This window comes from Drosophila willistoni, assembly GCF_018902025.1.
Source record: "Drosophila willistoni isolate 14030-0811.24 chromosome 2R unlocalized genomic scaffold, UCI_dwil_1.1 Seg167, whole genome shotgun sequence".
NCBI classification, from domain to species: Eukaryota; Metazoa; Arthropoda; class Insecta; order Diptera; family Drosophilidae; genus Drosophila; species Drosophila willistoni.
In genome coordinates, this window is record NW_025814050.1 from 18,921,665 (window position 1) to 18,935,188 (window position 13,524).

At 35.8% G+C, this 13,524-nt stretch overlaps 1 protein-coding gene and 1 long non-coding RNA gene across 3 annotated transcripts in view; one reads left to right on the forward strand and one right to left on the reverse strand.

Moving 5' to 3' along the window:
* LOC6641803 (cell adhesion molecule 2) overlaps positions 1-13,314 on the forward strand; it is a 33,687-nt gene extending 20,373 nt beyond the window's left edge. Inside the window, exons 7-12 of the mRNA XM_023176015.2 lie at positions 909-1,037; positions 1,905-2,039; positions 4,189-4,338; positions 4,702-4,788; positions 4,858-5,154; positions 12,625-13,314. Coding sequence (XP_023031783.1) covers positions 909-1,037; positions 1,905-2,039; positions 4,189-4,338; positions 4,702-4,788; positions 4,858-5,154; positions 12,625-12,824 — 998 coding nt within the window. The 3' untranslated portion in view covers positions 12,825-13,314. The remainder of the gene's footprint in view (positions 1-908; positions 1,038-1,904; positions 2,040-4,188; positions 4,339-4,701; positions 4,789-4,857; positions 5,155-12,624) is intronic.
* LOC124460328 overlaps positions 1-13,524 on the reverse strand; it is a 59,533-nt gene that overhangs the window by 21,061 nt on the left and 24,948 nt on the right. Inside the window, exon 3 of one of the 2 annotated variants that reach the window (XR_006954262.1) lies at positions 12,771-12,826. The exons of the other annotated variant lie outside the window; for it this stretch is intronic. This is a non-coding gene — a long non-coding RNA (uncharacterized LOC124460328). Of the gene's footprint in view, positions 1-12,770; positions 12,827-13,524 lie in introns of those variants that run through there. 2 annotated transcript variants of the gene reach the window in all.

Below are 13,524 nucleotides of genomic sequence, written 5' to 3' on the forward strand. Positions count from 1 at the left end.
AATATTAAACGACAAAAATGTTTGTCTTTTGAGAATCTAGCACATTAAGTTCTTTGCAACGTGCCACATAAATCAAAGGAAAATATTATAAAGAATAACGCAATAGTTTTTAAATCAAAATTGTCTCAAAATATAAACAATCTGACATTCCTATAGTAGCTCTATAGGAGCTTAAGACATAGGTCTTAAGCATTATTTATTTTTGTTTATGATATCAAAAAATATCTCAATTCCAACTAAGCTAAGTTAACCAACTAAATTTACACAAGAGCATAAGTTACAGCATGCCCTTGCACCGTGACATGGCGAGCAAAAATATCATTGCCTACATTTCAGCGTTTTACATGCGACAATTATTGCAAGACTTTATCTAGAAGATAAATACAAGACTTGATACACTGAAAGAAAGTTTTTCTTAGCAATTCGGATCAAGGTCACAATGAAATCAAAAGGGTTCAAATTTTCTTTATTCAAATAAAAGTGTTTTAAAAATAGACCAGACTAAAAAAAGAACTTAAACTAAAATATAAATCAATAGGGTAAATAAATTTTGCTTTAAACTATACAAAGAGGTATGAATCGATAAAGACTCCGTGATGCTTTTCTTTTAAAGCATTAGCCTAAAACTCAAACAAAAGTAAAGCTAAGACTAAATTGTATAGAATTGTCACACAATTATTGAGAAACTATAGGAATTTATAATAATTATTAAGTTGCAAAAAGCTTTAAAAAGTTTTGACAGACCCCCTTGTGACAGGAAAAAATAATTTGCCTAAAAGGATACATTTAAATGTAAGGCTATATAATAGATATATATATGTTTATACCATTTGCTTGCTCTCGTTTTTGGCATTTAATTTGTATTAAGAAGATTTATCATCTTTTATTTATATTTCTTCCTGTTTTAGCAATCGCCTACAATGGATCCTTTCTGACCATTGCCAAAGTGAATCGTTTGAATATGGGGGCATATCTCTGCATTGCCTCAAATGGCATACCGCCAACAGTTAGCAAGCGTGTGATGCTCATTGTGCATTGTAAGTATAACAAGAATGGAAATAAAAAGAAAGAGATAGAGTACAGAAAGAGAGAAATAAGTATAAAAGAGACAGTCAGATATAGAAGAAAGATGATAAAGTGAAAGGGGGCATATCAATTTTACCATATTTAAATATTTATAGTTTTACGCTAGAGCACCGCATGGTTTCCTGTCTTGAGCATTGAATGTGTATATGTGTGTGTATGTGTCTATATAAAGGACGGGCAATGAGTTGCCAGACCAGACACAGACACAGACACATACCCAGACTCAGACTCCAGACTTCAAACTGTGCGACACATAGTACAAAGCGCCACTCCAAAAAATCTTTACCATAGAAAATATGCTATGCATTTTCATTTCAGTTACAGAGCAAGAAGAGTTCGCAGGGCAAGTTTGGGGAGAGGCACAGAAAGAGGAAGAGTATGCCATGCATAAAGTAAATAATTAAGTGTTTATGCCCCCTTTTCCTCATTCCATGTTGCCCACTGTCACAGGACACCTTTGCTGCTTTGCTTCTATCAGCTAGTTAACATTTTTAGAGCACTTGCTAATTAAATAAAAATTTAAGTTACCAAACAATTTGCTAGAAAACTTGATGGCCAAGTTTAAGTTAGATATTTTATAAGGTCACAAGAAAATTGCAACTAAATTTAGGTTTTTTTTTGTTTTTTTGTTTTGCGGTTCACAATTAGTAATTAAAATGCAATTAGTTCTGGAACAATAAATGTGCAAACCACATAACGGACAAAAAGTATTTCCTGACAAATGGAATTTTTTAAATTTTTCTTTATATATTTTTTCCTGAAACACTCTTGACACATTTTCCGCATTTTATGTACACTTTTTGTCGTCGTTTTTACAGTTCCACCCATGATTTGGATCCAAAATCAATTAGTTGGCGCTGCCATTACCCAGAATATTACATTGGAATGCCAATCGGAGGCATATCCCAAGTCCATTAACTATTGGATGAAAAACGATACGATTATTGTGCCAGGTAAGTTGTTAATTAGTCGACCATTATGAATATTAAGTGTTTTAATTAATTTAAATGCCCTCCCCCACATCACTTGAGAAAAATCTCAAAACTTTGCTCTCTAAAACCCATTTCAATTCGAAATGACTGACCTATCTATCTATCCATTCAACCACTTCAAAAGCAACCACTCATCTTTTACGACAAATGAACTATGCCGGATGATAAAACACAGAGAGAAAAAAGAGTGCATAGAGCATAAGAGACTGAGAAAAGGAGGTAGGGTAGGAGAGGGCACTCGAGTTGAACACTCAAAACCGCAGTCGGCACTTTACGGGGTCCATGCCATTACTTCTAACCCACCATCATTGCAAGCCTTGACACAAAGTTCCACGGAAAAAAGTCACCATACATACTCATATACACACACACACACACAGAAACAGAGTCAGTTGTCCTTTTTTTCTAGTTATTTTCCGTAGAAAATGGAAAAAGTGATTGAAAATGACCTCAAGTCAAAAGCAGTTGCTGCGCAGAACTGTTCTGCTGTCACGTGATTTTTTAATGGAGTTTTCAATTTTTTTTCTTTTTGTTTTTGTTGTTTTGGTCCTTTTTTTCGGTGAGTGGTTAGATTTTGTTAAGTGCAGAAAGGGTTATACCACGAAGTAGTCCAGGCAAAGTGTTAACCTAGAGTTTTACCCTGATTCAGCTGAAGTCTAAACCAAATCTAGCTACCGCAAAAAAAGATTCGTTCATAGTCTAATAGAGAATAATAACTAATAATAATGTAATCGGGAAATGGCCATATCCCCAACTTCCCCCAGATAAAGGCACCTGGAGTCCGGTAGATAGATTGCCATGATGTGTAATTAAACTATCTTAAAATCAAATTGTTTTCTATTAAGTGAGTCAAGAATTCTCAAATCGTTTCGCTGTAGTTGAAAATATAATATTCTTGTAAAATGTTCCCATATGAACTTAACGATTTTTCAGTGGCTTATGATAAAGCTAAAGGTAAAGGTCATGATAGTGATCTTCAAAATTTGTTAGATGCAATGAGCTCCACATCGACTAAAAATAACTTTAAATTTTGCCGATATTTCATTGCTTTTCATTCCATGAATTGAAATAAATTCCTAAATATATAAACGGCAAGTCTTAACTTCTCAGTGTATCGATAAGATGCTTATTAATGAGAAATTGAATTGATAAACTGATGAGATAATCTAACATAGCTAGATTCATCCCAAATGAACATTAACAAATCAACCGGATACTGATTAAATTAAGCATTTCATTACTTGGATTATCTGACCTCACTCAACTTAATCCTTGTAGGGACATTGAGTTTTCATGTTTTAACCCTAAATGTTCCTTTGACTTTTAAGAACTAATCGCATATATGTAACCCCTTATTATTTGTATGTCAATCTGACATTACGTTGTGCTTGGGTTCCTTTTTTTGACAACTTCTATGGAGATTTCTTTGTTTTTTTTTCCGTTATTGTTGTTTGCAAATAAATTGACTTTTCTACTGAAACCCAATTACCTCTAATCAAACAATTGCCTTTGTCTAAATCTTTTGCTCCCTACCACACAATCCATCCATTACAAAAAGCATTTTACTAAACTAATCAGAGTCGCTCAGTCTGCCTGGCATGCATAACAATTACCCAAACCCCATGCTACTTCCTACCCCCATATATATCCACCTATCTAACCTATTGTAAGGTAGTTACCCATATCCAGGCATTAAGTAAACTACTAAATCTAACCAACATCAAACGTAAATCAAAACCTGTATAACAAACAGACAAACAAACAAAATCATCCAGTCCGGTTTGAGTCCAGAAGGCGTGGTAACCAAAACAGACTTGTTTTTGTATAAATTAAAATGAACCATTTGACTTCAGACGAAGATTGAGAAGAGGGAACAGGGCGGGTGGTAGAGTAGAAACAGGAGCACACTAAACTAGACCAAGACCAAGACAAAGTTTCCCAAAAAGATGACATGAAGAAGCCAAACGGCCAAGTCAAGTTGTGGCAAAATGCAAAAGTTTTTTTTTTTTGCTTGGAGTTGAATTACTTTGGCCCCTAAAGGAAACTGAAATGGGTTAAAGTTCATTGTGGTTTTCAGCTCTCTCACTTTCTCAATGTCTTCATTTCTCAGGTGAACGCTTCGTGCCAGAGACATTTGAATCGGGCTATAAAATAACCATGCGTTTGACCATCTACGATGTTGACATACAAGACTTTGGAGCATATCGTTGTGTGGCCAAGAACTCATTGGGCGACACAGATGGTGCGATCAAATTGTATCGTAAGTATTCCTTAAGATACATAACATTCCTTATACCTATGTACATATATAGCAATTGCAATAACAATAAGCATCAAACTTAAATACATAAGCAACAATGGCCATAAGTTAGACAGCCATTGGCAATTAGGCCCTGAAACTATTTGCCTAACTGTCGCTTTTAATTAATTTAAGACAATGCCTGGTCAGCCCTTCCAATGGCTGTGTGTACGTAATAAATTCCTGCCTAGTAGCAGGGTTACACAAGGGTTAGGCAAGAGGTCAAAGTATCAGTGATTGATTTAAGAGACTTGCAATTGAATACTTCTGTGTGGCAAGTACAAGTTGGTAATTCATATTTGCTCTCTGACCTCCCCTTTTTAGATATACCACAAACAACTACAATTACAACCATGGCCCCCACTGTGTCCATCAACACTGTGCCTGTGGTTCTTGTCAAGTACAATAAAGGTTAGTTTTCTCACACTTGGCATAAAATTAAGTGAAATTCAAGCACCTTGTTGTTGTTCTTTCGTTTAGATCAACGCTACAGCAGCAATGCAAATCAGAATAGCAATAATCCTTATGGCAACAACAACAACAACCATCAACAGAATACAAAATCACAACGTATTAAAACCAAAAATATGGATCATCAGTCATCGGATAGTACAATGAATAATATGTATATGGGTGCCACATCGAGCTTATGGAATTCGCAAGATCATCATGCCTCAGCTACATCAACAAGAGGCAGAGATCAACATCAACATCACCAGCAGCAGCAGCAGCAACATCAACAACAACAGCAACAACACCAACTCCAACAACATCACAGTAAGTTCAATTCCCCTAATATGGATGGGGGGAGAAATCTGTTTAGTAAGCCACTCCAACCTTGAAATCGAAACAGCATGCCAACTTATCCCTTATCCATGACACAGCAGAGACTATAAATATTTGGCCATTTATTTTATGTTTATGACAAATCATAACGACTTTAGCTCCTTCGGCTTAAGGGGGACAAGTCTGCTCGACTGCCTGCCAATGCCGTTGCCGACACTTGTTAGATATAGATATTTATATTGTGTTTTTTTTGCCCTCTCGCCCCCGTCTTCTTTCCGAGCTTCCCAAAAGAAATCACAAAGGGGGCCACTCTTTAGCATGGGGTAGGAACGACATTGGGTTTCCCTCTACCTAAAGTAGCAATCCTTTTGAAAGGGTTTCCTTAACCTTCAACTGTTAGCATGAAACTTGGTTCAATTTTTAATTTTCTCACGTGTGAAGGATAATTTGAGCACGTATGTGATGATAAAAATTCTCAAAATAGGATAAAATGGAGCTAAGCTTATTTATAGAATTTGAATTAAGATTATTACAAGATCTGTTTGTGCTTCAGGTAATATTGTTTCTATATTCGTTATATTTAAAATCATTTCCTTAGAGGGAGATATAAATACCAGAGTAGCATGATGACAGACTGTCATCGATAGCTCCGTTTTCCGGGTAAATCCTAGCGCCGATTAGGATAAAAATTTCAAACCTAAAAACCTGAAACACCTTAATCATAGATACTTCTTTTATTACAGGGTATGGAGACATAAATATTTGTCCAAAGCATATGACAGTCTCTTCCAGCCAAGTCGTCTGTATGTCTGTTCGTCGCTCAGTTCTTCTGTCTGTCAGCTTTGTCTCTCTCAGCCAATGAAAATATGTGTTTCTAGCATGCAATTGTCTGTCTAAGGGTTATCGCTTTTTTTTTTTTGTTTTGCGTTTTTCTTCCCTTTGGTCGCCCCTTTTGCTGACTTGGCAGAGTGTCTGGTTTAATGTGCTGCTAATGTGGCCCATCATAATGTACAATCATCATAAATAATAACGAGCTTTGCGAGGTATTTGCCCTCTTTTTTTCCCATTTTTGGAGGGCTACTCCTAGTAGCTCGAGGTGCCAATACGAATGTGGAGTGGCCAGAAGTTAAAGATTAAACACGAGAACAACTGCAAATCCAAGTCCAAGTTTTGTCAATCGATATACATAAAATTTTATAATCCTTAGCAACTCGTTTTTCTTGTCTCTTCCTTGTCTTGCCAAAGGACAAACGCATAAAATTTTACAAGGCCCTCGCTGTGAAGTGGAAAAATTTCTGCATACGCGAGTTTTGGCTAAAATAAAATGCACTTAACCAGAAGCAGAGAAAAAAGGCGAAAACGAAAACGGGGCGACAAAAAATCAAATCGAACAAATTGAATATGAGTGGGCGGAGAGACAGAAAGTTAAAAGGAGTGAGGGGGCAAGGCAACATCCTATAAAAATTTCAGACAAATTGCACTCAGGACATCATGAGCAAAGGCAACTTCGGCTTCATCTATAGCAATTTTGGCAAACGCAAGCAAAAATGTTGCATCCTTCTGACAGTAAGAGAGAGAGAGAGCGAGGGAGAGAGAACAAAAACTGCAAGAGAGAAGTAGATGGCCAGCAAGCAAAAAGGGGTTTGGGTGGGAGGACGGGGAGTCGTGGGGTCTTTGAGTGCTACAATGACGACAAGTTTCAAGCGTTGCATGCAATGTCGTAAGCGCAGCGTTTACAGTTAGATTTATTACCTGCTAGATGTTGCACATATCGCACCAGTAGAGCGAAAAGCGGGGAAAGTGATATTCGTTTTTCGTACGGGGGTTGGGGGCTGAGGGCTGAGGCTTGGGGGTGGCAAGACAATTTGCGGGTGGCTATGGATGTTAGGTGGTGGGGTGGGTGGTTGGCATGTGGTTGCTCGGCTTATCGTTGCCGAGTTTTGCATATGTCGCGGCTGTTTTTGTTGTTGCAGCCCGCTGACACTTTAAGGCAGCAAAACAAGCAAAGTTTTCATGACCAGAAAATGAACGTTGCAATAGTTTTTGGCCAAATTTTCACCACGCCCTTCTATGTTTGAAGATTTTCGCAATTTGTTGAATGCAAATGACCGTCACCGTCAAGATGCGACAATTGTAAAATGTAAATTTTAAAGTTGGTCGAAAGCCCCTAAAAACCCATATCAAGTTTTTGCGTTTTGATTGAATTTTGCTTGAAGATGATATTATACTGGTGGGTTGATGTTGGTCATTAAATGCTGGACTGGCAACTTTACTTTTGGGTATATAAACTGTCATTAAAATGTGTTGTGCCATGCCAACTTTGTCCAGTGGCAACCGCAGAGTGAAGCTGTTGCAGCTTTCCTTTCATTTTTTTTTTAATTTGCCCGGCCAACGGGCAACAATATGACACAAATTACAAGGAAATGACATAAAAAGAAATTGCGGAGGCCAGTTGCTGGTCACCACATGCGAAAGAGACTCCATCATTACACTTCTCTCTCTCTCTCTCTCTCTCTGTCTCTAGGACTCTGAGTCTGAGTAGAACAGAGTCTCCCATCCATGATGATTACTTGCATTCAGTGTCTGGCAATAATTTGCTTATAATTTGCACAAGCTGTCTGCCTCGCACCACTCCACACTTAACCACCCAACCACTCCACACTATTAACCCACCACCACACAATGGTGCACCATCAGCGGCAAATGCGCAAAGTGAAAAATGATAAAGTAAATGAAATGCAACAGACAGTGGCAGCAACAGTATTTTATATACATAGTTCTACAGCCGCCAAGTATGCTATACCTTTTTCTTGTTTTTATTTCTGGTTACTTCGCCTGGGCACAGAGCGTTAAATGCATAGCCACAATAAAAGAAAAAGGAAAGCAACAACCAACAGAATGAAAGAGTGAAATAAAATGCACAATAAATAAAACGTATGGGTTCGCTCTAAAGTGAGTCTCAAGTGTTGAATTCTGCCAGTTTTGAGTTTCGAATCTGTAGTTTTCCTTTAGTGCTTTTTTAAGTGCACCAACCCGAACAATTTAGGAGATGTGCGAATGTGTTGAACATATGTCAAGGAAATGTCAAAGAATATTCTCTACACTCTTTAAATGCAGTAAGCAAAATTACAATATTTTTCTATACAAATTAAAATGGGGAAACAAAATTCTACAAAATCATAGTTGTAGTAATAGATTTGCGTTTCTTTAATTTCTAAAAATTTTAAGTTGATTTAAGAGTATTCATTTGTGTACTGGATTGTTGCAGGGTTTTCATTCACAACCGATTATCTACTTAAATAACTCAAGCTATCAGCGTGCTTGAAGAGCAGAGAATACGAGCACACGCAAATAATAGAAATCAGTATTAACGGCTGACCGTGAAAGGGAATTTATAGATATGTTCCAGCGAGATAATGCTCAGTCAAAAATAGATTGGATGACTTCCTTCGAGCAAACTTCAAACTAAGCAAATTTAAATTTCAATGTAGGAAATCAAATTTTAGAATTTTTTAGAATAATTTCATTTTGTTAGAAAATTCATACCCGAACTTTATAAATTATTAAAATGTATGATTATTTTTGCCCTATGTGCGGGCATAAACTTAGGAGTTTTTACCTCTGCTAACTGGTTTGATGTTTGTCTTAATTAAATTTATAATTTTAATAATGCATATAATTATGAACAATCAGGCTCCTTTTAATTTCGTCGTAACAACAATCGACTACTATACTTTAAGAACTGCAATCGAATTACTTAGACGTTGTCTCAAAAATCAAATTTTAAAACAATTATCAATTTTATGATGTTTTCTGATCTGAGTGAAAACTGATTGAGCGACATCATATTTTTTGAGATACTGAAAAAGTCTCGTCATATTTTCAGAAATGTAGGTACTAAATATTTACAATACTTTTGATTTAATATTTCAGTTAAGAAGTCCAACAAAGAGAAAGTTTTAAAAGTCTGAACATTAGATCAAAATGGATCATCTCACTGATTCTGAAAAGCTCTGCACAAATTTATTCAAATTGAATCTTAAATAATATAAGCAAAAAATAGTTCTTTATTCATTTGCTCTTTCCATATGATTTTCCATATCGATTTTATATTAGTTCACATTCTACTTAAATTTCACTTAAAAGGAATTAAACGAAAAATTGGTTATTAGCTGAAATGCAACTTTTAAAACTTTTGAATTGAATTATAGTTGGCTTGCATTTTATAATTTTCTGGACCAACTCTCTATCTCTCTCTCTCCGTCCTACTCTCCTCTCTTATGCCTGACATATGCAGGACTCTAGGACAAACAAGAACAATTGCGAACCGTAAACTGGTTGTTATTGTAAAACAAAAAAAAAAGCAACCAAACCCCAAGTCAAACTTCATTGCATTGAACGAACTTTGTCATAACTGTGAAATATGGCATCGAATGTCCTTTATTTTATTTCCATTTTTTTTTCTTCTCATTTTTATTTTTTGTTTGGTCCTACCCAAAGGACTTTTCGTTTTGTTCGTACGTTTGTTCGTTTTGTTTTTAACGAGTGAAGGAACCCTTTTTTTATATTTTTATAACAGGAAATGCGCAAATTGCTTTGCACCGGGTTCGAATATTTGTTTGTGTGTGTGTGTGTTGGTTGGCGTTGGTGTTTGTGTGTGTCTTTTTGGCTTGTATAATATTTTTGCTTGTTTCTTTTTTTTTTTTGTATTTTCCTATAAGCAGCTTTAGCCAACTCCTTTTGGCTTTTGCTTGTTTTGCTGGCGTCTGCAAACATTGCCAATGTGTGAAGAAGCCGACACCAACACATTCAATCTCACAGGGGCCAGTATTCTGTCCATATGTGTATGTCTGAGTGTGTGTGGGTGGCATAGTCTGGCTGATTTTTATTGACGTCTGAGCATGTGTTTATGCGTGTCTGACGGGGGGAGGGGAGAAGTGTATGGAAGATGTAGCGGAAGCAGCTCCCAATGGTATCTTTAAAGCGCTTAAACGTAAGGAATGCAAAAAAAAGAGGGCAAAACTCTCTCACTCACACACACACACACACACAGGCACAAAAAACAAACTGTTGTGGGTAAACGGTTTTAGCTCCCGGCTCCTGGCAATATATATACACACACTGGTTTTATAGGCTCTTTGGCTAAACTCTACTTGAGACAAAACTTTAAGTAATTTCTGCATAATTCTGCTCATAAGCCCCTGGGCACAATCAAGTGAGAAGTTATGACCTAATCAGGTTAATAGAAATAAATTGCATATGTTTATGATACACGTATTGTTTTAATTTAATATGATAAATGAGCCAAAATACCTTAGTGTCACATTATCATCTTCATTTCCATATAAACTAGTGTGTAAACTGAATACCAATCGTAGTGTTGAGTTTGCATTCTAATCAGAGACACTACAGTCAATTCCAAATCCATAATATAATTAATGATCAATACAAAAAGGTGACTCCAACATGCCAAGAGCTTACTCTGTCATGGGACTGATAGATGGCATCACTCGACAATGACCACATAACATGTACGAGGAACAGAAATGCTACATCAGGGAGTAAATCAGAGTGAAAACTAGTCTGAAAAGGTTTATTTCAAACGTTAAGCATTTACCAATAAGCTCATCTACCCACTTTTTTCGTCTAAACAGAAACAAAAACTATTTCTATTATATCTAGTACAAACATTTAGTCTTTTAGTTTTTGCTTTCGAAAACAAATGTTTTGTTAGGTGGGGAAAATCGGTCTTTTGTGGGTGGAAGGATGAGAGAAATAGTGCAGTTTGTAGGGAAAATCATTCTTGGATATTGAAATTTTACCAGTTTCTTGGAATAAATCTCAGAAATGGAAGATGGTACTACCAGCTAAACTATTTAGAAACAGTGCCCAATCAAACAAAGAAATATTACTTAAATGTAAAGAGGCTTAACTAAGGTAGTCTGCTTTACCAGATAAAATGAAGCAAATTGGGGAAACTAGTCTCTCAATTTAAGACAAAGCTAAATAAATTCACATTTTTTATATCTATGTGGTTTATATCTTTCGAAAAGATTTCAATTTTATCTTAGGCGATGCTTCGGTTTAACAAAAACAAAGACTGAAAAGGGTGTGAAATGTAAATTAAAATGAATAATAATTGTGGATTATAAACATTATAGGCAAAGGGTCAATGGTCATTATAAACACTTTTCAATCTCAGTTAATAAAAATTATACAGAAATCGATCCAGTTTATTGGCAATCGTGTACAAATTTGCTTAATACAAAAATGAAAAGCCCTTTAATTTGTATTTCGCATTTTATTTGACTTGTGCTAATAAATATGATTTTTGAAGAACACAAAAATTGATTTGATTGCACTTGATTTGCATATGTTCATCAATTTCTATAAACTTCATTTCAACTACAATTATTTGAAATTTTGTTGCCACATCTCTCCGCCACACAATTTGCTAGCAATCGACCTAATGACCAATGTGCCTCACTAAAAAACAAAAAACCAAAAAAAAATATTCAGCAAGAGAAAAAACGAGAGGACCGAAAAAAAACCCAGCCCAGACCAACACGCAAACAAATGTCCAATGAAACAGATTGCCAGGCAAACAAACAACCAAAAAAACAAAAAACACAAAAAAAAAAGAACTGCAGGATAAATTGATGGCAGAACCGAACAACAACTCCCCCACAATTTTTTTTGTTTTTTTTCGGTTAGCTGGAAGGTTTTCTGGGGAATGCCTGGTATGGTGTTACGGCGCAAGGGTTTAACGCACTTAAGCAATAAAAATCGAAACAATTTTCGATGCTGCCAAGTTGAAATTGAAACAAAATACCAGCAGGACGACCAGGACGACTGGTGGCAAAAGGAATGATTGTGCGGGGTGGGGGGGCAGAGGTATGGCAGAGTAGTAAAATACTTTCGATTTTGCCAAATGGGAAATACTGTATAAGTGAGAATGTTATAAATAAGTGGGGCAGAGACACAGAGGCAGGACTAGTACTTTGTGTCCTTTTTATATGCAATACTTTCTGAGAAACAGAGTTTGGTTTTTCTATATCCTGTGAGAGAGATAAGAGCCTCCCCGTACTCTGCTTAGCCTCTCGTATTCTCTCTCTCTCTCTCTTTCTCTCTCACTTTGTGTCTCGCTTATCGTTGGTTTTTATCTCTTTCGCATTGTCGCCTGCTACAAATGGTTGGCCATAAACGCATCCTGTGTCTATTGTTTATGCTCGTTGGTGTGTGGCAAGCGCATAATTGAAAAAGGACATTCCAAAATTGACGACCTCGGGGGTCCTTGGCTGTTATGAAAAGGGCATGTCATATGACATTTGATTAACTTGCTGGCATAAAAACAATACATACAACAACAACAACAACAAAACCTCAATCAATCAATATAATCGTCATTGTTTCTGTTTGTATTTGTATTTGAACTTTTCCATTTCCCTTTCTCCATTCTAGATCTCGATCACAGTACTGCATACAGAGCTGATGGCAAAAGTCCGCATTTGATTAAACATGATGCTGGATCCCTAACCGATGAGCTAGATCGCATGCAGGACCTCAAGAGCTCATCAAATCAACTAAAGAATTCGTCGCAACCCATTGCATTCTCAATGTTAGTTATCCTTCTTTTCCATTTGAAGGCGTGGCATGTATAAATCTAAAATCCAAAAAAATAACTTCTCAATAAGTGTACAAACCCAAAGATTAATTAATAAGCAATAATTTAATGAAACTCAAGTTGATCGGTAATAAAACTTAATAATAATATATATAGGCATTGATTCCATTATTCTGATTTTGTGAAGCTTGAAGCTAAGACTTGCTTAATGTAAAAAGTTTGTTGTTGTTTAAGTCCATACTAGAATCTAAGTTGAAGCAAGGATAAATTGAAAGCGAGAAAAGTTCTGTCAGATACAACGGAAATACAAAGTATTAGCATGTAAACTATAAGGCATAATTATTTAAATATTGCAAAAATAAAACCAAAAACAAAAAAACAAAAAGTTTGTAAATCAACTAAACCAAAGGAAATTAAAAAGGATTTCTCATATGTAGTTTGTAAGGACGAAAACGAAAATACCACAAAAATGTTGCCATCACTTTTAGTTTTAGATTCATTTAAGCTTAGTTTCTATGCACTGCAAACTGGATTATAAATGACTATGATATAGTATATACATATGTATATATACATATGTATTTATATCTATGTATATACCTATACATATGCATACATGTATTTACACTGTAATTTTGGTTTAAATGAATTCAAATAAATAACAAATAAAATGCCGTCGAATTCTAATGCACATTCTATGAAGTCTTCTATAATAAAAGGGTAAGTTGAATACTTAT